The sequence below is a fragment of the Heterodontus francisci genome, chromosome 18, assembly GCF_036365525.1.
Source record: "Heterodontus francisci isolate sHetFra1 chromosome 18, sHetFra1.hap1, whole genome shotgun sequence".
Classification (NCBI taxonomy): Eukaryota; Metazoa; Chordata; class Chondrichthyes; order Heterodontiformes; family Heterodontidae; genus Heterodontus; species Heterodontus francisci.
The window spans coordinates 86,204,710-86,231,690 of NC_090388.1; the positions used below are offsets into that span (position 1 = coordinate 86,204,710).

General features: G+C 53.1%; 1 protein-coding gene across 2 annotated transcripts in view; it reads left to right on the forward strand.

Annotated features, from left to right (window-relative positions):
- The window catches only part of LOC137379758 (uncharacterized), a 472,575-nt gene that overhangs the window by 406,323 nt on the left and 39,271 nt on the right, over positions 1 to 26,981 (forward strand). For both annotated transcript variants that reach the window (XM_068051089.1, XM_068051090.1), the window contains one exon: positions 9,489 to 9,654. In XM_068051089.1, coding sequence (XP_067907190.1) covers positions 9,489 to 9,654 — 166 coding nt within the window. The remainder of the gene's footprint in view (positions 1 to 9,488; positions 9,655 to 26,981) is intronic.

Consider the following 26,981-nt stretch of genomic DNA (forward strand, 5'->3'; position numbering starts at 1 on the left):
TAATCCAAGCTCTAAGTTCATCTGCCTTACTTGTTATACTTCTCACATTGAAACAAATGCACTTCAGACCACCAGTCCCACTGTGCTCAGCAACATCTCCCTGCCTGCTCTTCCTCTTAGTCTGACTGGCCTTATTTACTAGTTCCCCCTCAGTTATTTCACTTGCTGTCCTACTGCTCTGGTTCCCACCCCCCCTGCCACACTAGTTTAAACCCTCCCGAGTGACGCTAGCAAACCTCGCAACCAGGATATTTGTGCCCCTCCAGTTTAGATGCAACCCATCCTTCTTGTACAGGTCCCACCTGTCCCTGAAGAGATCCCAATGATCCAGATATCTGAAACCCTCCCTTCTACACCAGTTGTTCAGCCACGTGTTTAGCTGCACTATCTTCCTATTTCTAGCCTCACTGGCACGTGGCACAGGGAGTAATCCCGAGATTACAACCCTAGAGGTCCTGTCTTTTAACTTTCTACCTAACTCCCTGAACTCCCCCTGCAGGACCTCGTCACTCTTCCTGCCTATGTCGTTGGTAATGATGTGTACCACAACCTCTGGCTGTTCACCCTCCCCCTTCAGAATGTCCCCTGTCCGTTCAGAGACATCCTATAGGTCCAACCTGCTCAACCTTTCCTTACAAGACAACCCCTTCATCTCAGGAATACACCGCTTGAACCTTCTTTGAATTGCTTCCAATGCAAGTATGTCCCTCCTTAAATAAGGAGAACAAAACTGTACACAGAACTCTAGGTGCAGTCTGACAAATGCCATGCACAGTTGTAGCAAGACTTCCCTTTAATACTCCATCCCCTTTGCATAAAGGCCAACATTGTATTTGCCTTCCTGATTACTTGCTGCACCTGCATGCTCACTTTTTGTGATTCATGTTCAAGGAAACCAGGTTCTTCTGAACCACAGCATTTTTTTAATTTTTTTTTAATTTAGAGATACAGCACTGAAACAGGCCCTTCGGCCCACCGAGTCTGTGCCGACCAACAATCACCCATTTATACTAACCCTACAGCAATCCCACATTCCCTATCACCTCCCTACACTAGGGACAATTTACAATGGCCAATTTACCTATCACCTGCAAGTCTTTGGCTGTGGGAGGAAACCGGAGCACCCGGCGAAAACCCACGCAGACACAGGGAGAACTTGCAAACTCTACACAGGCAGTACCCAGAATCGAACCCGGGTCCCTGGAGCTGTGAGGCTGCGGTGCTAACCACTACGCCACTGTGCCGCCCTATATTGCTGTATCATGTATTGCAATGGTAACCATGTAGTGCAAAGGCTTCGCCTTGCAGTCTTTCTCCATTTAAATAATATTCTGTTTTTTTATTCTTCCAAACAAAGTGGACAACCTCACATTTTCCCATATTATACTCTGCCATGCAGGCCCCCACCTGCCAAGAATGAGGCACATTAATTTTGTCATATGAACATTGATTTTGAACTGTTGCTGGAGAGAGGAAATGACTTGATGAACAGATCAGCTGTGGCTGGAAAAAACATTTGCATACCAACAGACAGTGCTTGTGTAGACAAAGGACCATTCCCTGATACATTCAACCCACAATGGATGTTGATCACCTGGTAGTGAGGGGGTGGGAAGCACATGACAGGGCCTGCTGGGGTAATGGGGCCAGGACTGGTTGGACCAGCTGGTCACATGACTAAATGGCTGTTCCAGGCTTATTTAAACTAGCCACAGAGAGTTTGAACTCAGAACAGACTGTTTGCTCCTGGACTGAGAAGATCTCTCCTATCTGCTCCCTTCTATTTCTGACAAGCCTCAGAATCCACTGAAGACTCATGAACCTCAAGAGAGAAAAGTCTCCTACAGCGAACAAGGTTTAAGAAGAATACTGGGCCCCAACGAAAAGCAAGATCTCCGTACAATCAAGAACTCTACTGTGAGCTCGAAGAGCCATAACAAAAACTCTTCAGATATCGCCTCAAAACTTTCCACGTTATTTTTCTTCTACTCTTTTCTGTCTCTATTTGCATGTGTGCATCACATATGCATGCTAGCGTGGGCGTATTGTGCATCTGTAGGCGTCAACTAAATTAGGGTTTAAGTTCAAGTTTAACCTTTTCTTCTTTAAACCTAAGAAAACTTCTTTTTGCTGGGACCTTTCCAGAATCTTGGGAATTTTGGAATTTTACAACCAATGCATCCACTATCTCTGCAGCCACTTCTTTGAAGACCCTCAGATGCAGGCCATCAGGTCCAGGGGACTTGTCAGCCTTTAGTCCCATTAGTTTTCCTAGTACTTTTTCTCTAATGATAGTGATTTTAAGTTTCTCACTCCCTTTTGCCTCCTAATTTTCTACTTTTCTTGGGATACCTTTTTGTGTCCACTACTGTGAAGACAGATACAAAATACTTGTTCAATGCCTCTGCCATTTCTTTGTTCCTTATTATTAATTCCCCAGTCTCACCCTCTAAGGGACCAATGCTTACTTTAGCTACTCTTTTCATTTTTATACATTTGTAAAAGCTTTTACTGTCTGTTTTTATATTTCTTGCTAGTTTTCTCTTATACTCCAATTTCTCCCTCTTTATTTTTATGAGTCATCCTTTGTTGGTTTCTAAACTTTTCCCAGTCTTCTGGCCTACCACTAATCTTCACCGTATTGAACGCATTTTCTTTCAATTTGATACCATCCTTAACTTCCTTAGTTAGCCGTGGAGAGATGGACTTAGTCAGAGATGGGCATTGTTTCCAAGGTGGAAGTAGGTGGTCTTGTTGATGGAGGGGCTATGGGGGCAGAAGCTTAGCTGATGGTTAAATAGGACTCCAAGGTTGCAAACAGTCTGGTTCAGCTGAGACAGTGGACAGAATCACAACAAGGGGACTGAGTTTGTGTCAGAGGCCAAAATCATTGCGTTGTCCAACACCTTGCCCTAGCTCCTGTCCAGTTATGCCTGACAAGTCAGCACATATAGCACCTCCTCTGGCCTAGTCTCTAAAGTCTACATGCTGCCAATATCTGAGCTGTGCTTGGGAGTCAAATCGAGTGATGGTGCATCTTGTGGGAGGGTGGCATCTTTCACTCATTGAGGAGTGTCAATATTCTGGGCAGCTAAAATGAAAGAAAGGGCCAATGGTTAGCTTGTGGTGTGAGGAAGAGCAGAGAGACCATTGGACAAGTCCTGTCCCTCTTCTTAGCTGCTGCCAGTGCTAAAGGATCACGATGCAACTCTGGATACTGTAAATGGGAGGTTCCATTTTTGTCATCCGCTGATTGTTGGCATAGTTGTGTGACGACTTGAACACCCATTCTACACCAGAAATGGAATGCAGTATTCAGGCAGTGCAGCAGTGAAGCAGTTTGTGTCTGGTGTCCCATTCAAAGAAAGCATCCATTCTCTATGCAATATCATCTGCAACATACTTACTGCTCATTGATCCCATTTCTTCTGGGGATTCAGATGTTCTTTTTTTAAATTATTCTCAGGGATGTGGCCGACTCGCAAAGCTGCATTTCTTAACTGTCCCAAGTTGCCAAGAGAAGGTGGTAGTGAGTGTCTTCACTCAAACATTGAGTGGTTTGAAACAACTGAGCAGTTGACTATGGCCATTCACAGGGCAGTTAACAGTCAGCCACACTGCTGTGAGACTGCAGTTAAATATCTGCCAGTCCAGGGTGAGGATAGCAAGCTCCCTTCCCTAATGAACAATAATGAAAAGGCTGGGTTGACTTTTACTTATTTTCTTAAACTGAATGCAAATTCTTCAATTGCCATGGTGGGATTTAAACACACGAGTTCAGGAAACTTTAACCCCTAAGAATGCGCAGGTTGAGATTGGGTGGGTAATCAGAATAAAAGAAACTGAAATGTGATGGCATCTGACGCCAAAATGAAAATATCAGAGACTATCAGAGGCACGTGTGTGTCTGTGTGTGCAATACATGTTCATGGGAGTTAGTGCAAACAGAAGCACAGCATTTAACATCAATAACACAGGAGGGTCAGTAATTATCACAGCATTTAACATCAATAGCACAGGAGGGTCAGTAATTATCACAGCATTTAACATCAATAACACAGGAGGGTCAGTAATTATCACAGCATTAAACATCGATAACACAGGAGGGTCAGTAATTATCACAGCATTTAACATCGATAATACAGGAGGGTCAGTAATTATCACAGCATTTAACATCGATAATACAGGAGGGTCAGTAATTATCACAGCATTTAACATCAATAACACAGGAGGGTCAGTAATTATCACAGCATTTAACATCAATAGCACAGGAGGGTCAGTAATTATCACAGCATTTAACATCAATAACACAGGAGGGTCAGTAATTATCACAGCATTTAACATCAATAACACAGGAGGGTCAGTAATTATCACAGCATTTAACATCGATAATACAGGAGGGTCAGTAATTATCACAGCATTTAACATCAATAACACAGGAGGGTCAGTAATTATCACAGCATTTAACATCGAGAGCACAGGAGGGTCAGTAATTATCACAGCATTTAACATCAATAGCACAGGAGGGTCAGTAATTATCACAGCATTTAACATCGAGAGCACAGGAGGGTCAGTAATTATCACAGCATTTAACATCGAGAGCACAGGAGGGTCAGTAATTATCACAGCATTTAACATCAATAACACAGGAGGGTCAGTAATTATCACAGCATTTAACATCGATAACACAGGAGGGTCAGTAATTATCACAGCATTTAACATCAATAACACAGGAGGGTCAGTAATTATCACAGCATTTAACATCGATAACACAGGAGGGTCAGTAATTATCACAGCATTTAACATCAATAACACAGGAGGGTCAGTAATTATCACAGCATTTAACATCGATAACACAGGAGGGTCAGTAATTATCACAGCATTTAACATCAATAACACAGGAGGGTCAGTAATTATCACAGCATTTAACATCGATAACACAGGAGGGTCAGTAATTATCACAGCATTTAACATCGATAACACAGGAGGGTCAGTAATTATCACAGCATTTAACATCAATAACACAGGAGGGTCATTAATTATCACAGCATTTAACATCAATAACTCAGGAGGGTCAGTAATTATCACAGCATTTAACATCAATAACACAGGAGGGTCAGTAATTATCACAGCATTTAACATCGATAACACAGGAGGGTCAGTAATTATCACAGCATTAAACATCGATAACACAGGAGGGTCAGTAATTATCACAGCATTTAACATCGATAGCACAGGAGGGTCAGTAATTATAACAGCATTTAACATCAATAACACAGGAGGGTCAGTAATTATCACAGCATTTAACATCGATAACACAGGAGGGTCAGTAATTATCACAGCATTTAACATCGATAGCACAGGAGGGTCAGTAATTATAACAGCATTTAACATCGATAACACAGGAGGGTCAGTAATTATCACAGCATTTAACATCGATAACACAGGAGGGTCAGTAATTATCACAGCATTTAACATCAATAACACAGGAGGGTCAGTAATTATCACAGCATTTAACATCAATAACTCAGGAGGGTCAGTAATTATCACAGCATTTAACATCGATAACACAGGAGGGTCAGTAATTATCACAGCATTTAACATCGATAACACAGGAGGGTCAGTAATTATCACAGCATTTAACATCAATAACACAGGAGGGTCATTAATTATCACAGCATTTAACATCAATAACACAGGAGGGTCAGTAATTATCACAGCATTTAACATCAATAACACAGGAGGGTCAGTAATTATCACAGCATTTAACATCGATAGCACGGGAGGGTCAGTAATTATCACAGCATTTAACATCAATAACACAGGAGGGTCAGTAATTATCACAGCATTTAACATCAATAACACAGGAGGGTCAGTAATTATCACAGCATTTAACATCGATAGCACGGGAGGGTCAGTAATTATCACAGCATTTAACATCGATAACACAGGAGGGTCATTAATTATCACAGCATTTAACATCAATAGCACAGGAGGGTCAGTAATTATCACAGCATTTAACATCAATAACACAGGAGGGTCAGTAATTATCACAGCATTTAACATCGATAACACAGGAGGGTCAGTAATTATAACAGCATTTAACATCAATAACACAGGAGGGTCAGTAATTATCACAGCATTTAACATCAATAACACAGGAGGGTCAGTAATTATCACAGCATTTAACATCGATAACACAGGAGGGTCAGTAATTATCACAGCATTAAACATCGATAGCACAGGAGGGTCAGTAATTATCACAGCATTTAACATCGATAGCACAGGAGGGTCAGTAATTATCACAGCATTTAACATCGATAACACAGGAGGGTCAGTAATTATCACAGCATTAAACATCGATAGCACAGGAGGGTCAGTAATTATCACAGCATTTAACATCGATAACAGGAGGGTCAGTAATTATCACAGCATTTAACATCAATAGCACAGGAGGGTCAGTAATTATCACAGCATTTAACATCAATAACACAGGAGGGTCAGTAATTATCACAGCATTTAACATCAATAGCACAGGAGGGTCAGTAATTATCACAGCATTTAACATCAATAACACAGGAGGGTCAGTAATTATCACAGCATTTAACATCAATAACACAGGAGGGTCAGTAATTATCACAGCATTTAACATCAATAGCACAGGAGGGTCAGTAATTATCACAGCATTTAACATCAATAACACAGGAGGGTCAGTAATTATCACAGCATTTAACATCAATAGCACAGGAGGGTCAGTAATTATCACAGCATTTAACATCAATAACACAGGAGGGTCAGTAATTATCACAGCATTTAACATCAATAACACAGGAGGGTCAGTAATTATCACAGCATTTAACATCAATAACACAGGAGGGTCAGTAATTATCACAGCATTTAACATCAATAGCACAGGAGGGTCAGTAATTATCACAGCATTTAACATCAATAACACAGGAGGGTCAGTAATTATCACAGCATTTAACATCGATAACACAGGAGGGTCAGTAATTATCACAGCATTTAACATCGATAACACAGGAGGGTCAGTAATTATCACAGCATTTAACATCAATAACACAGGAGGGTCATTAATTATCACAGCATTTAACATCAATAACACAGGAGGGTCAGTAATTATCACAGCATTTAACATCAATAACACAGGAGGGTCAGTAATTATCACAGCATTTAACATCGATAGCACGGGAGGGTCAGTAATTATCACAGCATTTAACATCAATAACACAGGAGGGTCAGTAATTATCACAGCATTTAACATCAATAACACAGGAGGGTCAGTAATTATCACAGCATTTAACATCGATAGCACGGGAGGGTCAGTAATTATCACAGCATTTAACATCGATAACACAGGAGGGTCATTAATTATCACAGCATTTAACATCAATAGCACAGGAGGGTCAGTAATTATCACAGCATTTAACATCAATAACACAGGAGGGTCAGTAATTATCACAGCATTTAACATCGATAACACAGGAGGGTCAGTAATTATAACAGCATTTAACATCAATAACACAGGAGGGTCAGTAATTATCACAGCATTTAACATCAATAACACAGGAGGGTCAGTAATTATCACAGCATTTAACATCGATAACACAGGAGGGTCAGTAATTATCACAGCATTAAACATCGATAGCACAGGAGGGTCAGTAATTATCACAGCATTTAACATCGATAGCACAGGAGGGTCAGTAATTATCACAGCATTTAACATCGATAACACAGGAGGGTCAGTAATTATCACAGCATTAAACATCGATAGCACAGGAGGGTCAGTAATTATCACAGCATTTAACATCGATAACAGGAGGGTCAGTAATTATCACAGCATTTAACATCAATAGCACAGGAGGGTCAGTAATTATCACAGCATTTAACATCAATAACACAGGAGGGTCAGTAATTATCACAGCATTTAACATCAATAGCACAGGAGGGTCAGTAATTATCACAGCATTTAACATCAATAACACAGGAGGGTCAGTAATTATCACAGCATTTAACATCAATAGCACAGGAGGGTCAGTAATTATCACAGCATTTAACATCAATAACACAGGAGGGTCAGTAATTATCACAGCATTTAACATCAATAGCACAGGAGGGTCAGTAATTATCACAGCATTTAACATCAATAACACAGGAGGGTCAGTAATTATCACAGCATTTAACATCAATAACACAGGAGGGTCAGTAATTATCACAGCATTTAACATCAATAACACAGGAGGGTCAGTAATTATCACAGCATTTAACATCAATAGCACAGGAGGGTCAGTAATTATCACAGCATTTAACATCAATAACACAGGAGGGTCAGTAATTATCACAGCATTTAACATCGATAACACAGGAGGGTCAGTAATTATCACAGCATTTAACATCGATAGCACAGGAGGGTCAGTAATTATCACAGCATTTAACATCGATAACACAGGAGGGTCAGTAATTATCACAGCATTTAACATCAATAACACAGGAGGGTCAGTAATTATCACAGCATTTAACATCGATAACACAGGAGGGTCAGTAATTATCACAGCATTTAACATCAATAACACAGGAGGGTCAGTAATTATCACAGCATTTAACATCAATAACACAGGAGGGTCAGTAATTATCACAGCATTTAACATCAATAACACAGGAGGGTCAGTAATTATCACAGCATTTAACATCAATAACACAGGAGGGTCAGTAATTATCACAGCATTTAACATCAATAACACAGGAGGGTCAGTAATTATCACAGCATTTAACATCAATAGCACAGGAGGGTCAGTAATTATCACAGCATTTAACATCAATAACACAGGAGGGTCAGTAATTATCACAGCATTTAACATCGATAACACAGGAGGGTCAGTAATTATCACAGCATTTAACATCGATAACACAGGAGGGTCAGTAATTATCACAGCATTTAACATCAAAAGCACAGGAGGGTCAGTAATTATCACAGCATTTAACATCAATAGCACAGGAGGGTCAGTAATTATCACAGCATTTAACATCAATAGCACAGGAGGGTCAGTAATTATCACAGCATTTAACATCAATAGCACAGGAGGGTCAGTAATTATCACAGCATTTAACATCAATAACACAGGAGGGTCAGTAATTATCACAGCATTTAACATCGATAACACAGGAGGGTCAGTAATTATCACAGCATTTAACATCAATAGTGCACTGGGTCAGGATATTAACACAGCTACAGCATGGGCTAGATACAGAGTAAAGCTCCTTCTAAACTCTCCCATTAAGTACTCTGAGGGCCGGGAGAACACTCTGATTGTGGCTGGGTTTATGAACTCGCGTATCTTTACTGCTAGAATGATCCTAACGTTATCTTCATTTCAGATTCTTGCAATAATTCTCCTGTCGTAAACTCACTTGTTAAGTTTTAAATAAAACTAATGTCTAAATTTTGCTTTAATTTTGTGTTTGTACTCCAGGTCTGAACAAATTCTGAAGGATGCTGTGATGTACAGCAGCAGTTACCCCTGCACCGAGTGCTTGGCTTTAATTAAAGCAACCAAAGGCATCACAGAAGTCATTTGTGTGAAACCCAAGAATAAGCAAGATTTGGATTCTTTTCCAGAGGGCATCTCCCTCACTGTGGTAAGTGGAGGTAGTAACAAACACCTACATGTACTCAGGATTCCTCAATAATTCATTAAAGAAACCATTTACTCAGTCCCGCTCTTGCCCAAGGGGCAAATGCCTTGGCTGGTATAGGCTGAGCTAGGTGGGCCACAAGTTCCCAGTTTTAGGCCCCAGCCTCTGTTCAGTTAGCTGACCTCAGCCAGTCCACCACATCCTTCTGCACGGAGCGGCAGGGGAATCAGAGAGCAAGTTGTATCCGGGCTCCCCTTGTAGACAGGACTCCCCGCCATATACAGGGTACAGAGTGGTACTGCCCTCAATCATAAAGAGACTTATGACCACCTGACCTAAAAGGAAAATACTCCAACTGTAACTTTAGAGGAAGGAGATAATAACAGCCATCACACTCATCACATATGACAGACATACATCTCAGTGTACTATACAGAAGGAAAGGGAGACAGGCAAGAGGCAATGGCAAAGCAATGCTGCTGAGGGAGGGAGTTCCAGAGTGGCGATTCGTAGATGATGGAACAAGGAAGCAGAGATAGGCGCATGTCAGAGAGCTGAAGCAGGGTCAGAGAGCAGGGTCAGAGAACTGGAGCAAGGTCAAAGAGCTGGAGCAGAGTCAGAGAGCAGGAGAGATCACGCAGGGTCAGAGAGCAGGAGAGATCACGCAGGATCAAAGAGCTGGAGCAGAGTCAGAGAGCTGGAGCAAGGTCAGAGAGCTGGAGCAGGGTCAAAGAGCTGGAGCGATCTCGCAGGGTCAAAGAGCTGGAGCGATCACGCAGGGCCAGAGAGCAGGAGCAGGGTCAGAGAACTGGAGCGATCTCGCAGGGTCAGAGAGCAGGAGAGATCACGCAGGGTCAGAGAGCAGGAGCGATCCCGCAGGGTCAGAGAGCAGGAGAGATCTCGCAGGATCAAAGAGCTGGAGCAGAGTCAGAGAGCAGGAGCAGGGTCAGAGAGCAGGAGAGATCACACAGGGTCAGAGAGCTGAAGCAGGGTCAGAGAGCTGGAACGATCACGCAGGGTCAGAGAGCAGGAGCAGGGTCAGAGAGCAGGAGAGATCTCGCAGGGTCAGAGAGCTGGAGCGATCTCGCAGGGTCAGAGAGCTGGAGCGATCTCGCAGGGTCAGAGAGCTGGAGCGATCTCGCAGGGTCAGAGAGCTGGAGCGATCACGCAGGGTCAGAGAGCTGGAGCGATAGCGCAGGATCAAAGAACTGGAGCGATCTCGCAGGGTCAGAGAGCTGGAGAGATCTCGCAGGGTCAGAGAGCTGGAGCGATCTCGCAGGGTCAGAGAGCTGGAGAGATCTCGCAGGGTCGGAGAGCTGAAGCAGGGTCAGAGAGCAGGAGCGATCACGCAGGGTCATAGAGCAGGAGCAGGGTCAGAGAGCTGGAGAGATCTCGCAGGGTCAGAGAGCTGGAGCGATCTCACAGGGTCAGAGAGCTGAAGCAGGGTCAGAGAGCTGGAGAGAGCACACAGGGTCAGCGAGCAGGAGAGATCGCGCAGGGTCAGAGAGCAGGAGCAGGGTCAGAGAGCTGGAGCGATCTCGCAGGATCAAAGAGCTGGAGCAGGGTCAGAGAGCTGGAGAGATCTCGCAGGGTCAGAGAGCTGGAGCGATCTCGCAGGGTCAGAGAGCTGGAGAGATCACGCAGGGTCAGAGATCTGGAGAGATCACGTAGGGTCAGAGAGCTGGAGAGATCTCGCAGGGTCAGAGAGCTGGAGCGATCTCGCAGGATCAAAGAGCTAGAGCTGGGTCAGAGAGCTGGAGAGATCTCGCAGGGTCAGAGAGCTGGAGAGATCTCGCAGGGTCAGAGAGATGGAGAGATCACGCAGGATCAAAGAGTTGGAGCTGGGTCAGAGAGCTGGAGAGATCTCGCAGGGTCAGAGAGCTGGAGAGATCACGCAGGGTCAGAGAGCTGGAGCAGGGTCAGGGAGCTGGAGAGATCTCGCAGGGTCAGAGAGCTGGAGAGATCACGTAGGGTCCGAGAGCAGGAGCAGGGTCAGAGACCTGGAGCGATCACGCAGGGTCAGAGAGCTGGAGCGATCACGCAGGGTCAGAGAGCAGTAGCAGGGTCAGAGAGCAGGATAGATCACGCAGGGTCGGAGAGCTGGAGTGATCTCGCAGGGTCAGAGAGCAGGAGCAGGGTCAGAGAGCTGGAGCGATCTCGGAGGGTCAGAGAGCTGGAGCGATCTCGCAGGGTCAGAGAGCTGAAGCAGGGTCAGAGAGCTGGAGAGATCACGCAGGGTCAGAGAGCAGGAGCAGGGCCAGGGAGCTGGAGTGATCACGCAGGGTCAGAGAGCGGGAGAGATCACACAGGGTCAGAGAGCTGGAGAGATCACGCAGGGTCAGAGAGCTGGAGCAGTGTCAGAGAGCTGGAGAGATCACGCAGGGTCAGAGAGCTGGAGCGATCCCGCAGGGTCAGAGAGCAGGAGCAGGGTCAGAGAGCTGGAGAGATCTCGCAGGGTCAGAGAGCTGGAGCGATCTCGCAGGGTCAGAGAGCTGGAGCAGGGTCAGAGAGCTGGAGAGATCTCGCAGGGTCAGAGAGCTGGAGCGATCTCGCAGGGTCAGAGAGCTGGAGCAGGGTCAGAGAGCTGGAGAGATCTCGCAGGGTCAGAGAGCTGGAGCGATCTCGCAGGGTCAGAGAGCTGGAGCAGGGTCAGAGAGCAGGAGAGATCTCGCAGGGTCAGAGAGCTGGAGAGATCTCGCAGGGTCAGAGAGCTGGAGAGATCTCGCAGGGTCAGAGAGCTGGAGAGATCTCGCAGGGTCGGAGAGCTGAAGCAGGGTCAGAGAGCAGGAGCGATCACGCAAGGTCATAGAGCAGGAGCAGGGTCAGAGAGCAGGAGCGATCACGCAGGGTCAGAGAGCAGGAGCAGGGTCAGAGAGCTGGAGATATCTCGCAGGGTCAGAGAGCTGGAGCGATCTCACAGGGTTAGAGAGCTGAAGCAGGGTCAGCGAGCAGGAGAGATCGCGCAGGGTCAGAGAACAGGAGCAGGGTCAGAGAGCTGCAGCGATCTCGCAGGGTCAGAGAGCAGCAGATATCTCGCAGGATCAAAGAGCTGGAGCAGGGTCAGAGAGCTGGGGAGATCTCGCAGGGTCAGAGAGCTGGAGAGATCTCGCAGGGTCAGAGAGCTGGAGAGATCACGCAGGGTCTGAGAGCTGGAGAGATCTCGCAGGGTCAAAGAGCTGGAGCGATCTCGCAGGATCAAAGAGCTGGAGCAGGGTCAGAGAGCTGGAGAGATCTCGCAGGATCAAAGAGCTGGAGCTGGGTCAGAGAGCTGGAGAGATCTCGCAGGGTCAGAGAGCTGGAGAGATCACGCAGGGTCAGAGAGCTGGAGCAAGGTCAGAGAGCTGGAGAGATCTCGCAGGGTCAGAGAGCTGGAGCGATCTCGCAGGATCAAAGAGCTGGAGCTGGGTCAGGGAGCTGGAGAGATCTCGCAGGGTCAGAGAGCTAAGAGATCACGTAGGGTCCGAGAGCAGGAGCAGGGTCAGGGAGCAGGAGAGATCTCGCAGGGTCAGAGAGCTGGAGAGATCACGCAGGGTCAGAGAGCTGGAGCAGGGTCAGAGAGCAGGAGAGATGTCGCAGGGTCAGAGAGCTGGAGTGATCACGCAGGGTCAGAGTGCTGGAGAGATCACGCAGGGTCAGAGAGCTGGAGAGATCACGCAGGGTCAGAGAGCTGGAGCAGGGTCAGGGAGCTGGAGAGATCTCGCAGGGTCAGAGAGCTGGAGAGATCACGCAGGGTCAGAGAGCTGGAGCAGGGTCAGGGAGCTGGAGAGATCTCGCAGGGTCAGAGAGCTGGAGAGATCACGTAGGGTCCGAGAGCAGGAGCAGGGTCAGAGAGCTGGAGCGATCACGCAGGGTCAGAGAGCTGGAGCGATCACGCAGGGTCAGAGAGCAGTAGCAGGGTCAGAGAGCAGGATAGATCACGCAGGGTCGGAGAGCTGGAGTGATCTCGCAGGGTCAGAGAGCAGGAGCAGGGTCAGAGAGCTGGAGCGATCTCGGAGGGTCAGAGAGCTGGAGCGATCTCGCAGGGTCAGAGAGCTGAAGCAGGGTCAGAGAGCTGGAGAGATCACGCAGGGTCAGAGAGCAGGAGCAGGGCCAGGGAGCTGGAGCGATCACGCAGGGTCAGAGAGCAGGAGAGATCACACAGGGTCAGAGAGCTGGAGAGATCACGCAGGGTCAGAGAGCTGGAGCAGGGTCAGAGAGCAGGAGAGATCACGCAGGGTCAGAGAGCTGGAGCGATCCCGCAGGGTCAGAGAGCAGGAGCAGGGTCAGAGAGCTGGAGAGATCTCGCAGGGTCAGAGAGCTGGAGAGATCTCGCAGGGTCAGAGAGCTGGAGCGATCTCGCAGGGTCAGAGAGCTGGAGCGATCTCGCAGGATCAGAGCTGCAGCGATCGCACAGGGTCAGAAGGCTGGAGCGATCACGCAGGGTCAGAGAGCTGGAGCAGGGTCAGAGAGCTGGATCGATCACGCAGGGTCAGAGAGCAGGAGAGAGCACGCAGGGTCAGAGAGCAGGAGAGATCGAGCAGGGGCAGGGTCAGAGAGCAGGAGAGATCGAGCAGGGGCAGGGTCAGAGAGCTGGAGAGATCGAGCAGGGGCAGGGTCAGAGAGCTGGAGCGATCACGCAGGGTCAGAGAGCTGGAGAGATCTCGCAGGGTCAGAGAGCTGGAGAGATCACGCAGGGTCAGAGAGCTGGAGCAGGGTCAGAGAGCAGGAGAGATGTCGCAGGGTCAGAGAGCTGGAGAGATGTCGCAGGGTCAGAGAGCTGGAGAGATGTCGCAGGGTCAGAGAGCTGGAGAGATGTCGCAGGGTCAGAGAGCTGGAGAGATGTCGCAGGGTCAGAGAGCTGGAGAGATGTCGCAGGGTCAGAGAGCTGGAGCGATCATGCAGGGTCAAAGAGCAGGTGCAGGGTCAGAGAGCAGGAGAGGTGTCGCAGGGTCAGAGAGCAGGAGAGGTGTCGCAGGGTCAGAGAGCTGGAGAGTGCACGCAGGGTCAGAGAGCTGGAGAGATCACGCAGGGTCAGAGAGCTGGAGCAGGGTCAGAGAGCAGGAGAGGTGTCGCAGGGTCAGAGAGCTGGAGCGATCACGCAGGGTCAGAGAGCTGGAGCAGGGTCAGAGAGCAGGAGAGATGTCACTGGGTCAGAGAGCTGGAGCGATCACGCAGGGTCAGAGAGCTGGAGCGATCACGCAGGGTCAGAGAGCTGGAGCGATCACGCAGGGTCAGAGAGCTGGAGCGATCACGCAGGGTCAGAGAGCTGGAGAGATCACGCAGGGTCAGAGAGCTGGAGCAGGGTCAGAGAGCAGGAGAGATGTCGCAGGGTCAGAGAGCTGGAGCGATCACGCAGGGTCAGAGCTGGAGAGATCACGCAGGGTCAGAGAGATGTCGCCGGGTCAGAGAGCTGGAGCGATCGCGCAGGGTCAGAGAGCTGGAGCGATCGCGCAGGGTCAGAGAGCTGGAGCGATCAGGCAGGGTCAGAGAGCTGGAGCGATCAGGCAGGGTCAGAGAGCTGGAGCGATCAGGCAGGGTCAGAGAGCTGGAGCGATCACGCAGGGTCAGAGAGCTGGAGCGATCACGCAGGGTCAGAGAGCTGGAGCGATCACGCAGGGTCAGAGAGCTGGAGCGATCACGCAGGGTCAGAGAGCTGGAGCGATCACGCAGGGTCAGAGAGCTGGAGAGATCACGCAGGGTCAGAGAGCAGGAGCAGGGTCAGAGAGCAGGAGAGATGTCGCAGGGTCAGAGAGATGGAGAGATGTCGCAGGGTCAAAGAGCAGGAGAGATGTCGCAGGGTCAAAGAGCAGGAGAGATGTCGCAGGGTCAAAGAGCAGGAGAGATGTCGCAGGGTCAAAGAGCAGGAGAGATGTCGCAGGGTCAAAGAGCAGGAGAGATGTCGCAGGGTCAAAGAGCAGGAGAGATGTCGCAGGGTCAAAGAGCAGGAGAGATGTCGCAGGGTCAGAGAGCTGGCGTGTTCATGCAGGGTCAGAGAGCAGGAGCAGGGTCAGAGAGCAGGAGCGATGACGCAGGGTCAGAGAGCTGGAGCGATCACGCAGGGTCAGAGAGCAGGAGCAGGGTCAGAAAGCTGGAGAGATCTCGCAGGGTCAGAGAGCTGGAGCGATCTCGCAGGGTCAGAGAGCTGGAGCAGTGTCAGAGAGCTGGAGCGATCACGCAGGGTCAGAGAGCTGAAGCAGGGTCAGAGAACAGGAGAGAGCACGCAGGGTCAGAGAGCTGAAGCAGGGTTAGGGAGCTGGAGCGATCACGCAGGGTCAGAGAGCTGGAGCGATCGCACAGGGTCTGAGAGCTGAAGCAGTGTCAGAGAGCTGGAGCGATCACGCAGGGTCAGAGAGCTGAAGCAGGGTCAGAGAGCAGGAGAGAGCACGCAGGGTCAGAGAGCTGAAGCAGGGTTAGGGAGCTGGAGCGATCACGCAGGGTCAGAGAGCATGAGAGATCGAGCAGGGGCAGGGTCAGAGAGCTGGAGCGATCACGCAGGGTCAGAGAGCAGGAGCAGTGTCAGAGAGCAGGAGAGATCACGCAGGGTCAGAGAGCTGGAGCGATCACGCAGGGTCAGAGAGCAGGAGCAGGGTCAGAGAGCAGGAGAGATGTCGCAGGGTCAGAGAGCTGGAGCGATCACGCAGGGTCAGAGAGCTGGAGCGATCACGCAGGGTCAGAGAGCTGGAGCGATCACGCAGGGTCAGAGAGCTGGAGCGATCACGCAGGGTCAGAGAGCTGGAGCGATCACGCAGCGTCAGATAGCTGGAGAGATCACGCAGGGTCAGAGAGCTGGAGTGATCTCGCAGGGTCAGAGAGCAGGAGCGATCACGCAGCGTCAGATAGCTGGAGAGATCACGCAGGGTCAGAGAGCTGGAGCGATCACGCAGGGTCAGAGAGCTGGAGCAGGGTCAGAGAGCAGGAGTGATCACGCAGGGTCAGAGAGCTGGAGCAGGGTCAGAGAGCAGGAGCGATCGAGCAGAGTAAGAGAGCTGAAGCAGGGTCAGAGAGCTGGAGCGATCACGCAGGGTCAGAGAGCAGGAGCAGGGTCAGAGGGCAGGAGAGAGCATGCAGGGTCAGAGAGCTGAAGCAGGGTTAGAGAGCTGGAGCGAGCACGCAGGGTCAGAGAGCAGGAGCAGGGTCAGAGAGCTGGAGAGATCTCGCAGGGTCAGAGAGCTGGAGCGATCACGCAGGGTCAGAGAGCAGGAGCAGGGTCAGAGAGCTGGAGAGATCAAGCAGGGTCCGAGAGCAGGAGCAAGGTCAGAGAGCAGGACTGATCACGCAGGGTCAGAGAGCTGGAGCGATCAAGCAGGGTCCGAGAGCAGGAGCAGGGTCAGAGAGCAGGAGTGATCACGCAGGGTCAGAGAGCTGGAGCGATCACGCAGGGTCAGAGAGCTGGAGTGATCAAGCAGGGTCCGAGAGCAGGAGCAGGGTCAGAGAGCAGGAGTGATCACGCAGGGTCAGAGAGCTGGAGCGATCACGCAGGGTCAGAGAGCTGGAGCGATCACGCAGGGTCAGAGAGCTGGAGCAAGGTCAGAGAGCTGGAGAGATCTCGCAGGGTCAGAGAGCTGGAGCGATCTCGCAGGATCAAAGAGCTGGAGCTGGGTCAGAGAGCTGGAGAGATCTCGCAGGGTCAGAGAGCTGGAGAGATCACGCAGGGTCAGAGAGCTGGAGCAGGGTCAGGGAGCTGGAGAGATCTCGCAGGGTCAGAGAGCTGGAGAGATCACGTAGGGTCCGAGAGCAGGAGCAGGGTCAGAGAGCTGGAGCGATCACGCAGGGTCAGAGAGCTGGAGCGATCACGCAGGGTCAGAGAGCAGTAGCAGGGTCAGAGAGCAGGATAGATCACGCAGGGTCGGAGAGCTGGAGTGATCTCGCAGGGTCAGAGAGCAGGAGCAGGGTCAGAGAGCTGGAGCGATCTCGGAAGGTCAGAGAGCTGGAGCGATCTCGCAGGGTCAGAGAGCTGAAGCAGGGTCAGAGAGCTGGAGAGATCACGCAGGGTCAGAGAGCAGGAGCAGGGCCAGGGAGCTGGAGCGATCACGCAGGGTCAGAGAGCAGGAGAGATCACACAGGGTCAGAGAGCTGGAGAGATCACGCAGGGTCAGAGAGCTGGAGCAGGGTCAGAGAGCAGGAGAGATCACGCAGGGTCAGAGAGCTGGAGGGATCCCGCAGGGTCAGAGAGCAGGAGCAGGGTCAGAGAGCTGGAGAGATCTCGCAGGGTCAGAGAGCTGGAGCGATCACGCAGAGTCAGAGAGCTGGAGCGATCTCGCAGAGTCAGAGAGCTGGAGCGATCTCGCAGGGTCAGAGAGCTGGAGCGATCTCGCAGGGTCAGAGAGCTGGAGCGATCTCGCAGGGTCAGAGAGCTGGAGCGATCTCGCAGGATCAGAGCTGCAGCGATCGCACAGGGTCAGAAGGCTGGAGCGATCACGCAGGGTCAGAGAGCTGGAGCAGGGTCAGAGAGCTGGATCGATCACGCAGGGTCAGAGAGCAGGAGAGAGCACGCAGGGTCAGAGAGCAGGAGAGAGCACGCAGGGTCAGAGAGCAGGAGCGATCACGCAGGGTCAGAGAGCAGGAGAGATCGAGCAGGGGCAGGGTCAGAGAGCTGGAGAGATCGAGCAGGGGCAGGGTCAGAGAGCTGGAGCGATCACGCAGGGTCAGAGAGCAGGAGAGATCTCGCAGGGTCAGAGAGCTGGAGAGATCACGCAGGGTCAGAGAGCTGGAGCAGGGTCAGAGAGCAGGAGAGATGTCGCAGGGTCAGAGAGCTGGAGTGATCACGCAGGGTCAGAGTGCTGGAGAGTTCACGCAGGGTCAGAGAGCAGGAGCAGGGTCAGAGAGCTGGAGAGATGTCGCAGGGTCAGAGAGCTGGAGAGATGTCGCAGGGTCAGAGAGCTGGAGAGATGTCGCAGGGTCAGAGAGCTGGAGAGATGTCGCAGGGTCAGAGAGCTGGAGAGATGTCGCAGGGTCAGAGAGCTGGAGAGATGTCGCAGGGTCAGAGAGCTGGAGCGATCACGCAGGGTCAGAGAGCTGGAGCGATCATGCAGGGTCAAAGAGCAGGTGCAGGGTCAGAGAGCAGGAGAGGTGTCGCAGGGTCAGAGAGCTGGAGAGTGCACGCAGGGTCAGAGAGCTGGAGCAGGGTCAGAGAGCAGGAGAGGTGTCGCAGGGTCAGAGAGCTGGAGCGATCACGCAGGGTCAGAGAGCTGGAGCAGGGTCAGAGAGCAGGAGAGATGTCACTGGGTCAGAGAGCTGGAGCGATCACGCAGGGTCAGAGAGCTGGAGCGATCACGCAGGGTCAGAGAGCTGGAGCGATCACGCAGGGTCAGAGAGCTGGAGAGATCACGCAGGGTCAGAGAGCTGGAGCAGGGTCAGAGAGCAGGAGAGATGTCGCAGGGTCAGAGAGCTGGAGCGATCACGCAGGGTCAGAGAGCTGGAGCGATCACGCAGGGTCAGAGAGCTGAAGCAGGGTCAGAGAGCAGGAGAGAGCACGCAGGGTCAGAGAGCAGGAGCGATCACGCAGGGTCAGAGAGCAGGAGAGATCGAGCAGGGGCAGGGTCAGAGAGCTGGAGCGATCACGCAGGGTCAGATAGCAGGAGCAGTGTCAGAGAGCAGGAGAGATCACGCAGGGTCAGAGAGCTGGAGCGATCACGCAGGGTCAGAGAGCAGGAGCAGGGTCAGAGAGCAGGAGAGATGTCGCAGGGTCAGGGAGCTGGAGCGATCACGCAGGGTCAGAGAGCTGGAGAGATCACGCAGGGTCAGAGAGCTGGAGCAGGGTCAGAGAGCAGGAGAGATGTCGCAGGGTCAGAGAGCTGGAGCGATCACGCAGCGTCAGATAGCTGGAGAGATCACGCAGGGTCAGAGAGCTGGAGCAGGGTCAGAGAGCAGGAGCGATCACGCAGGGTCAGAGAGCTGGAGCAGGGTCAGAGAGCAGGAGCGATCGAGCAGAGTAAGAGAGCTGAAGCAGGGTCAGAGAGCTGGAGCGATCACGCAGGGTCAGAGAGCAGGAGCAGGGTCAGAGAGCAGGAGAGAGCATGCAGGGTCAGAGAGCTGAATCAGGGTTAGAGAGCTGGAGCGAGCACGCAGGGTCAGAGAGCAGGAGCAGGGTCAGAGAGCTGGAGAGATCTTGCAGGGTCAGAGAGCTGGAGCGATCACGCAGGGTCAGAGAGCAGGAGCAGGGTCAGAGAGCTGGAGAGATCAAGCAGGGTCCGAGAGCAGGAGCAAGGTCAGAGAGCAGGAGTGATCACGCAGGGTCAGAGAGCTGGAGCGATCAAGCAGGGTCAGAGAGCTGGAGTGATCAAGCAGGGTCCGAGAGCAGGAGCAGGGTCAGAGAGCAGGAGTGATCACGCAGGGTCAGAGAGCTGGAGCGATCACGCAGGGTCAGAGAGCTGGAGCGATCACGCAGGGTCAGAGAGCTGAAGCAGGGTCATAGAGCAGGAGAGAGCACGCAGAGTCAGAGAGCAGGAGAGAGCACGCAGGGTCAGAGAGCAGGAGAGAGCACGCAGGGTCAGAGAGCTGAAGCAGGGTTAGGGAGCTGGAGCGATCACGCAGGGTCAGAGAGCAGGAGAGATCAGGCAGGGGCAGGGTCAGAGAGCTGGAGCGATCACACAGGGTCAGAGAGCAGGAGCAGGGTCAGAGAGCTGGAGAGATCACGCAGGGTCAGAGAGCTGGAGCGATCACGCAGGGTCAGAGAGCAGGAGAGATCACGCAGGGTCAGATAGCTGGAGTGATGTCGCAGGGTCAGAGAGCTGGAGAGATCACGCAGGGTCAGAGAGCAGGAGCAGGGTCAGAGAGCAGGAGAGATGTCGCATGGTCAGAGAGCTGGAGCGATCATGCAGGGTCAGAGAGCTGGAGCGATCATGCAGGGTCAGAGAGCTGGAGCGATCACGCAGGGTCAGAGAGCTGGAGCGATCACGCAGGGTCAGAGAGCTGGAGCGATCACGCAGGGTCAGAGAGCTGGAGCGATCACTCAGGGTCAGAGAGCTGGAGCGATCACGCAGGGTCAGAGAGCAGGAGCAGTGTCAGTGAGCAGGAGCGATCACGCAGGGTCAGAGAGCAGGAGCAGTGTCCGAGAGCAGGAGCGATCACGCAGGGTCATAGAGCAGGAGCAGGGTCAGAGAGCTGGAGAGATCACGCAGGGTCAGAGAGCAGGAGCAGGGTCAGAGAGCAGGAGCGATCACGCAGGGTCAGAGAGCTGGAGTGATCACGCAGGGTCAGAGAGCAGGAGCAGGGTCAGAGAGCTGGGGCGATCACGCAGGGTCAGAGAGCTGAAGAAGGGTCAGAGAGCTGGAGAGATCACGCAGGGTCAGAGAGCAGGAGAGATCGCGCAGGGTCAGAGAGCTGGAGCGATCGCGCAGGGTCAGAGAGCTGGAGCGATCGCGCAGGGTCAGTGAGCTGGATCGATCTCGCAGGGTCAGAGAGCTGGAGAGATCACGCAGGGTCAGAGAGCAGGAGCAGGGTCAGAAATCAGGAGAGATCACGCAGGGTCAGAGAGCTGGAGAGATCCCGCAGGGTCAGAGAGCTGGCACAGGGTCAGAGAGCAGGAGCAGGGTCAGAGAGCAGGAGAGATCACGCAGGGTCAGAGAGCTAGAGCGATCACGCAGCGTCATAGAGCTGGAGCGATCACGCAGGGTCAGAGAGCAGGAGCAGGGTCAGAGAGCTGGAGAGATCTCGCAGGGTCAGACAGCTGGAGAGATCTCGCAGGGTCAGAGAGCAGGAGCAGGGTCAGAGAGCAGGAGAGAGCACGCAGGGTCAGAGAGCTGGAGAGATCTCGCAGGGTCAGAGAGCAGGAGCAGGGTCAGAGAGCAGGAGAGAGCACGCAGGGTCAGAGAGCTGAAGCAGGGTCAGGGAGCAGGAGCGATCACGCAGGGTCAGAGAGCTGGAGAGATGTCGCAGGGTCAGAGAGCTGGAGCGATCTCGCAGGGTCAGAGAGCTGGAGCGATCTCGCAGGGCCAGAGAGCTGGTGCGATCGAGCAGGGTCAGAGAGCTGGAGAGCTGAAGCAGGGTCAGAGAGCTGGAGAGAGCACGCAGCGTCAGAGAGCTGAAGCAGGGTCAGAGAGCAGGAGCGATCACGCAGGGTCAGAGAGCTGGAGAAATCACGCAGGGTCAGAGAGCTGGAGAGATCACGCAGGGTCAGAGAGCAGGAGCAGGGTCAGAGAGCAGGAGTGATCACGCAGGGTCAGAGAGCTGGTGCAATCACGCAGGGTCAGAGAGCTGGAGCGATCAACAGGGTCAGAGAGCTGGAGTGATCAAGCAGGGTCAGACAGCAGGAGCAGGGTCAGAGAGCAGCAGAGATCACGCAGGGTCAGAGAGCAGGAGCAGGGTCAGAGAGCTGGAGAGATCACGCAGGGTCAGAGAGCTGGAGCGATCACGCAGGGTCAGAGAGCAGGAGAGATCACGCAGGGTCAGATAGCTGGAGTGATGTCGCAGGGTCAGAGAGCAGGAGAGATGTCGCATGGTCAGAGAGCAGGAGAGATGTCGCATGGTCAGAGAGCAGGAGCGATCACGCAGGGTCAGAGAGCTGGAGCGATCACGCAGGGTCAGAGAGCTGGAGCGATCACGCAGGGTCAGAGAGCTGGAGAGATCACTCAGGGTCCGAGAGCTGGAGCGATCACGCAGGGTCAGAGAGCAGGAGCAGTGTCAGAGAGCAGGAGCGATCACGCAGTGTCAGAGAGCTGGAGCGATCACGCAGGGTCAGAGAGCAGGAGCAGTGTCCGAGAGCAGGAGCGATCACGCAGGGTCAGAGAGCTGAAGCAGGGTCATAGAGCAGGAGCAGGGTCAGAGAGCTGGAGAGATCACGCAGGGTCAGAGAGCAGGAGCAGGGTCAGAGAGCAGGAGCGATCACGCAGGGTCAGAGAGCTGGAGTGATCACGCAGGGTCAGAGAGCAGGAGCAGGGTCAGAGAGCTGGGGCGATCACGCAGGGTCAGAGAGCTGAAGAAGGGTCAGAGAGCAGGAGAGATCGCGCAGGGTCAGAGAGCAGGAGAGATCGCGCAGGGTCAGAGAGCTGGAGCGATCGCGCAGGGTCAGAGAGCTGGATCGATCTCGCAGGGTCAGAGAGCTGGAGAGATCACTCAGGGTCAGAGAGCAGGAGCAGGGTCAGAAATCAGGAGAGATCACGCAGGGTCAGAGAGCTGGAGAGATCCCGCAGGGTCAGAGAGCTGGCACAGGGTCAGAGAGCTGGCACAGGGTCAGAGAGCAGGAGCAGGGTCAGAGAGCAGGAGAGATCACGCAGGGTCAGAGAGCTGGAGCGATCACGCAGTGTCATAGAGCTGGAGCGATTACGCAGGGTCAGAGAGCAGGAGCAGGGTCAGAGAGCAGGAGAGAGCACGCAGGGTCAGAGAGCTGGAGCGATCTCGCAGGGTCAGAGAGCTGGAGAGATCTCGTAGGGTCAGACAGCTAAAGAGATCTCGCAGGGTCAGAGAGCAGGAGCAGGGTCAGAGAGCAGGAGAGAGCACGCAGGGTCAGAGAGCTGAAGCAGGGTCAGGGAGCAGGAGCGATCACGCAGGGTCAGAGAGCTGGAGAGATGTCGCAGGGTCAGAGAGCTGGAGAGATCTCGCAGGGTCAGAGAGCAGGAGCAGGGTCAGAGAGCAGGAGAGAGCACGCAGGGTCAGAGAGCTGAAGCAGGGTCAGGGAGCAGGAGCGATCACGCAGGGTCAGAGAGCTGGAGAGATGTTGCAGGGTCAGAGAGCTGGAGCGATCTCGCAGGGTCAGAGAGCTGGAGCGATCTCGCAGGGTCAGAGAGCTGGTGCGATCGAGCAGGGTCAGAGAGCTGGAGAGCTGAAGCAGGGTCAGAGAGCAGGAGCGATCACGCAGGGTCAGAGAGCTGGAGAAATCACGCAGGGTCAGAGAGCTGGAGAGATCACGCAGGGTCAGAGAGCAGGAGCAGGGTCAGAGAGCAGGAGTGATCACGCAGGGTCAGAGAGCTGGTGCAATCACGCAGGGTCAGAGAGCTGGAGCGATCAACAGGGTCAGAGAGCTGGAGTGATCAAGCAGGGTCAGACAGCAGGAGCAGGGTCAGAGAGCAGCAGAGATCACGCATGGTCAGAGAGCAGGAGCAGGGTCAGAGAGCTGGAGAGATCACGCAGGGTCAGAGAGCTGGAGCGATCACGCAGGGTCAGAGAGCAGGAGAGATCACGCAGGGTCAGATAGCTGGAGTGATGTCGCAGGGTCAGAGAGCAGGAGAGATGTCGCATGGTCAGAGAGCAGGAGCGATCGTGCAGGGTCAGAGAGCTGGAGCGATCACGCAGGGTCAGAGAGCTGGAGAGATCACTCAGGGTCAGAGAGCTGGAGCGATCACGCAGGGTCAGAGAGCAGGAGCAGTGTCAGAGAGCAGGAGCGATCACGCAGTGTCAGAGAGCTGGAGCGATCACGCAGGGTCAGAGAGCAGGAGCAGTGTCCGAGAGCAGGAGCGATCACGCAGGGTCAGAGAGCTGAAGCAGGGTCATAGAGCAGGAGCAGGGTCAGAGAGCTGGAGAGATCACGCAGGGTCAGAGAGCAGGAGCAGGGTCAGAGAGCAGGAGCGATCACGCAGGGTCAGAGAGCTGGAGTGATCACGCAGGGTCAGAGAGCAGGAGCAGGGTCAGAGAGCTGGGGCGATCACGCAGGGTCAGAGAGCTGAAGAAGGGTCAGAGAGCAGGAGAGATCGCGCAGGGTCAGAGAGCAGGAGAGATCGCGCAGGGTCAGAGAGCTGGAGCGATCGCGCAGGGTCAGAGAGCTGGATCGATCTCGCAGGGTCAGAGAGCTGGAGAGATCACTCAGGGTCAGAGAGCAGGAGCAGGGTCAGAAATCAGGAGAGATCACGCAGGGTCAGAGAGCTGGAGAGATCCCGCAGGGTCAGAGAGCTGGCACAGGGTCAGAGAGCTGGCACAGGGTCAGAGAGCAGGAGCAGGGTCAGAGAGCAGGAGAGATCACGCAGGGTGAGAGAGCTGGAGCGATCACGCAGTGTCATAGAGCTGGAGCGATTACGCAGGGTCAGAGAGCAGGAGCAGGGTCAGAGAGCAGGAGAGAGCACGCAGGGTCAGAGAGCTGGAGCGATCTCGCAGGGTCAGAGAGCTGGAGAGATCTCGTAGGGTCAGACAGCTAAAGAGATCTCGCAGGGTCAGAGAGCAGGAGCAGGGTCAGAGAGCAGGAGAGAGCACGCAGGGTCAGAGAGCTGAAGCAGGGTCAGGGAGCAGGAGCGATCACGCAGGGTCAGAGAGCTGGAGAGATGTCGCAGGGTCAGAGAGCTGGAGAGATCTCGCAGGGTCAGAGAGCAGGAGCAGGGTCAGAGAGCAGGAGAGAGCACGCAGGGTCAGAGAGCTGAAGCAGGGTCAGGGAGCAGGAGCGATCACGCAGGGTCAGAGAGCTGGAGAGATGTCGCAGGTTCAGAGAGCTGGTGCGATCGAGCAGGGTCAGAGAGCTGGAGCGATCACGCAGGGTCAGAGAGCAGGAGCAGGGTCAGAGAGCAGGAGAGAGCACGCAGCGTCAGAGAGCTGAAGCAGGGTCAGAGAGCAGGAGCGATCACGCAGGGTCAGAGAGCTGGAGAAATCAGGCAGGGTCAGAGAGCTGGAGAGATCACGCAGGGTCAGACAGCAGGAGCAGGGTCAGAGAGCAGCAGAGATCACGCAGGGTCAGAGAGCTGGATAGCTGAAGCAGGGTCAGAGAGCAGGAGCAGGGTCAGAGTGCAGGAGAGATCACGCAGGGTCAGAGAGCAGGAGCAGGGTCAGAGAGCAGGAGAGATCACGCAGGGTCAGAGAGCTGGATTGATCAAGCAGGGTCAGAGAGCAGGAGCAGGGTCAGAGTGCAGGAGAGATCATGCAGGGTCAGAGAGCAGGAGCAGGGTCAGAGTGCAGGAGAGATCACGCAGGGTCAGAGAGCAGGAGCAGGGTCAGAGAGCAAGAGTGATCACGCAGGGTCAGAGAGCAGGAGCAGGGTCAGAGAGCTGGAGCGATCATGCAGGGTCAGAGAGCTGGAGTGATCAAGCAGGGTCAGAGAGCAGGAGCAGTTTCAGAGAGCAGGAGAGATCACGCAGGGTCAGAGAGCTGGAGAGCTGAAGCAGGGTCAGAGAGCAGGAGCAGGGTCAGAGTGCAGGAGAGATCACGCAGGGTCAGAGAGCAGGAGCAGGGTCAGAGAGCAGGAGAGATCACGCAGGGTCAGAGAGCTGGATTGATCAAGCAGGGTCAGAGAGCAGGAGCAGGGTCAGAGTGCAGGAGAGATCACGCAGGGTCAGAGAGCAGGAGCAGGGTCAGAGAGCTGGAGAGATCACGCAGGGTCAGAGAGCTGGAGCAGGGTCAGAGAGCAGGAGAGATGTCGCAGGGTCAGAGAGCTGGAGCGATCACGCAGGGTCAGAGAGCTGGAGTAGGGTCAGAGAGCAGGAGAGATGTCGCAGGGTCAGAGAGCTGGAGAGATCACGCAGGGTCAGAGAGCTGGAGAGATCACGCAGGGTCAGAGAGCAAGAGCAGGAGCAGGTTCAGAGAGCTGGAGAGATCACGCAGGGTCAGAGAGCTGGAGAGATCACGCAGGGTCAGAGAGCTGGAGAGATCACGCAGGGTCAGAGAGCTGGAGAGATCACGCAGGGTCAGAGAGCTGAAGCAGGGTCAGAGAGCTGGAGAGATCACGCAGGGTCAGAGAGCTGGAGAGATCACGCAGGGTCAGAGAGCAAGAGCAGGAGCAGGTTCAGAGAGCTGGAGAGATCACGCAGGGTCAGAGAGCTGGAGAGATCACGCAGGGTCAGAGAGCAGGAGAGATCACGCAGGGTCAGAGAGCTGGAGAGATCACGCAGGGTCAGAGAGCTGAAGCAGGGTCAGAGAGCTGGAGTGATCACGCAGTTTCAGAGAGCAGGAGCAGGGTCAGAGAGCTGGAGCGATCAAGCAGGTTCAGAGAGCTGGAGCGATCACGCAGGGTCAGAGAGCTGGAGCGATCACGCAGGGTCAGAGAGCTGGAGAGATCACTCAGGGTCAGAGAGCTGGAGCGATCACGCAGGGTCAGAGAGCAGGAGCAGTGTCAGAGAGCAGGAGCGATCACGCAGTGTCAGAGAGCAGGAGCGATCACGCAGGGTCAGAGAGCTGAAGCAGGGTCATAGAGCAGGAGCAGGGTCAGAGAGCTGGAGAGATCACGCAGGGTCAGAGAGCAGGAGCAGGGTCAGAGAGCAGGAGCGATCACGCAGGGTCAGAGAGCTGGAGTGATCACGCAGGGTCAGAGAGCAGGAGCAGGGTCAGAGAGCTGGGGCGATCACGCAGGGTCAGAGAGCTGAAGAAGGGTCAGAGAGCAGGAGAGATCGCGCAGGGTCAGAGAGCTGGATCGATCTCGCAGGGTCAGAGAGCTGGATCGATCTCGCAGGGTCAGAGAGCTGGATCGATCTCGCAGGGTCAGAGAGCTGGAGAGATCACGC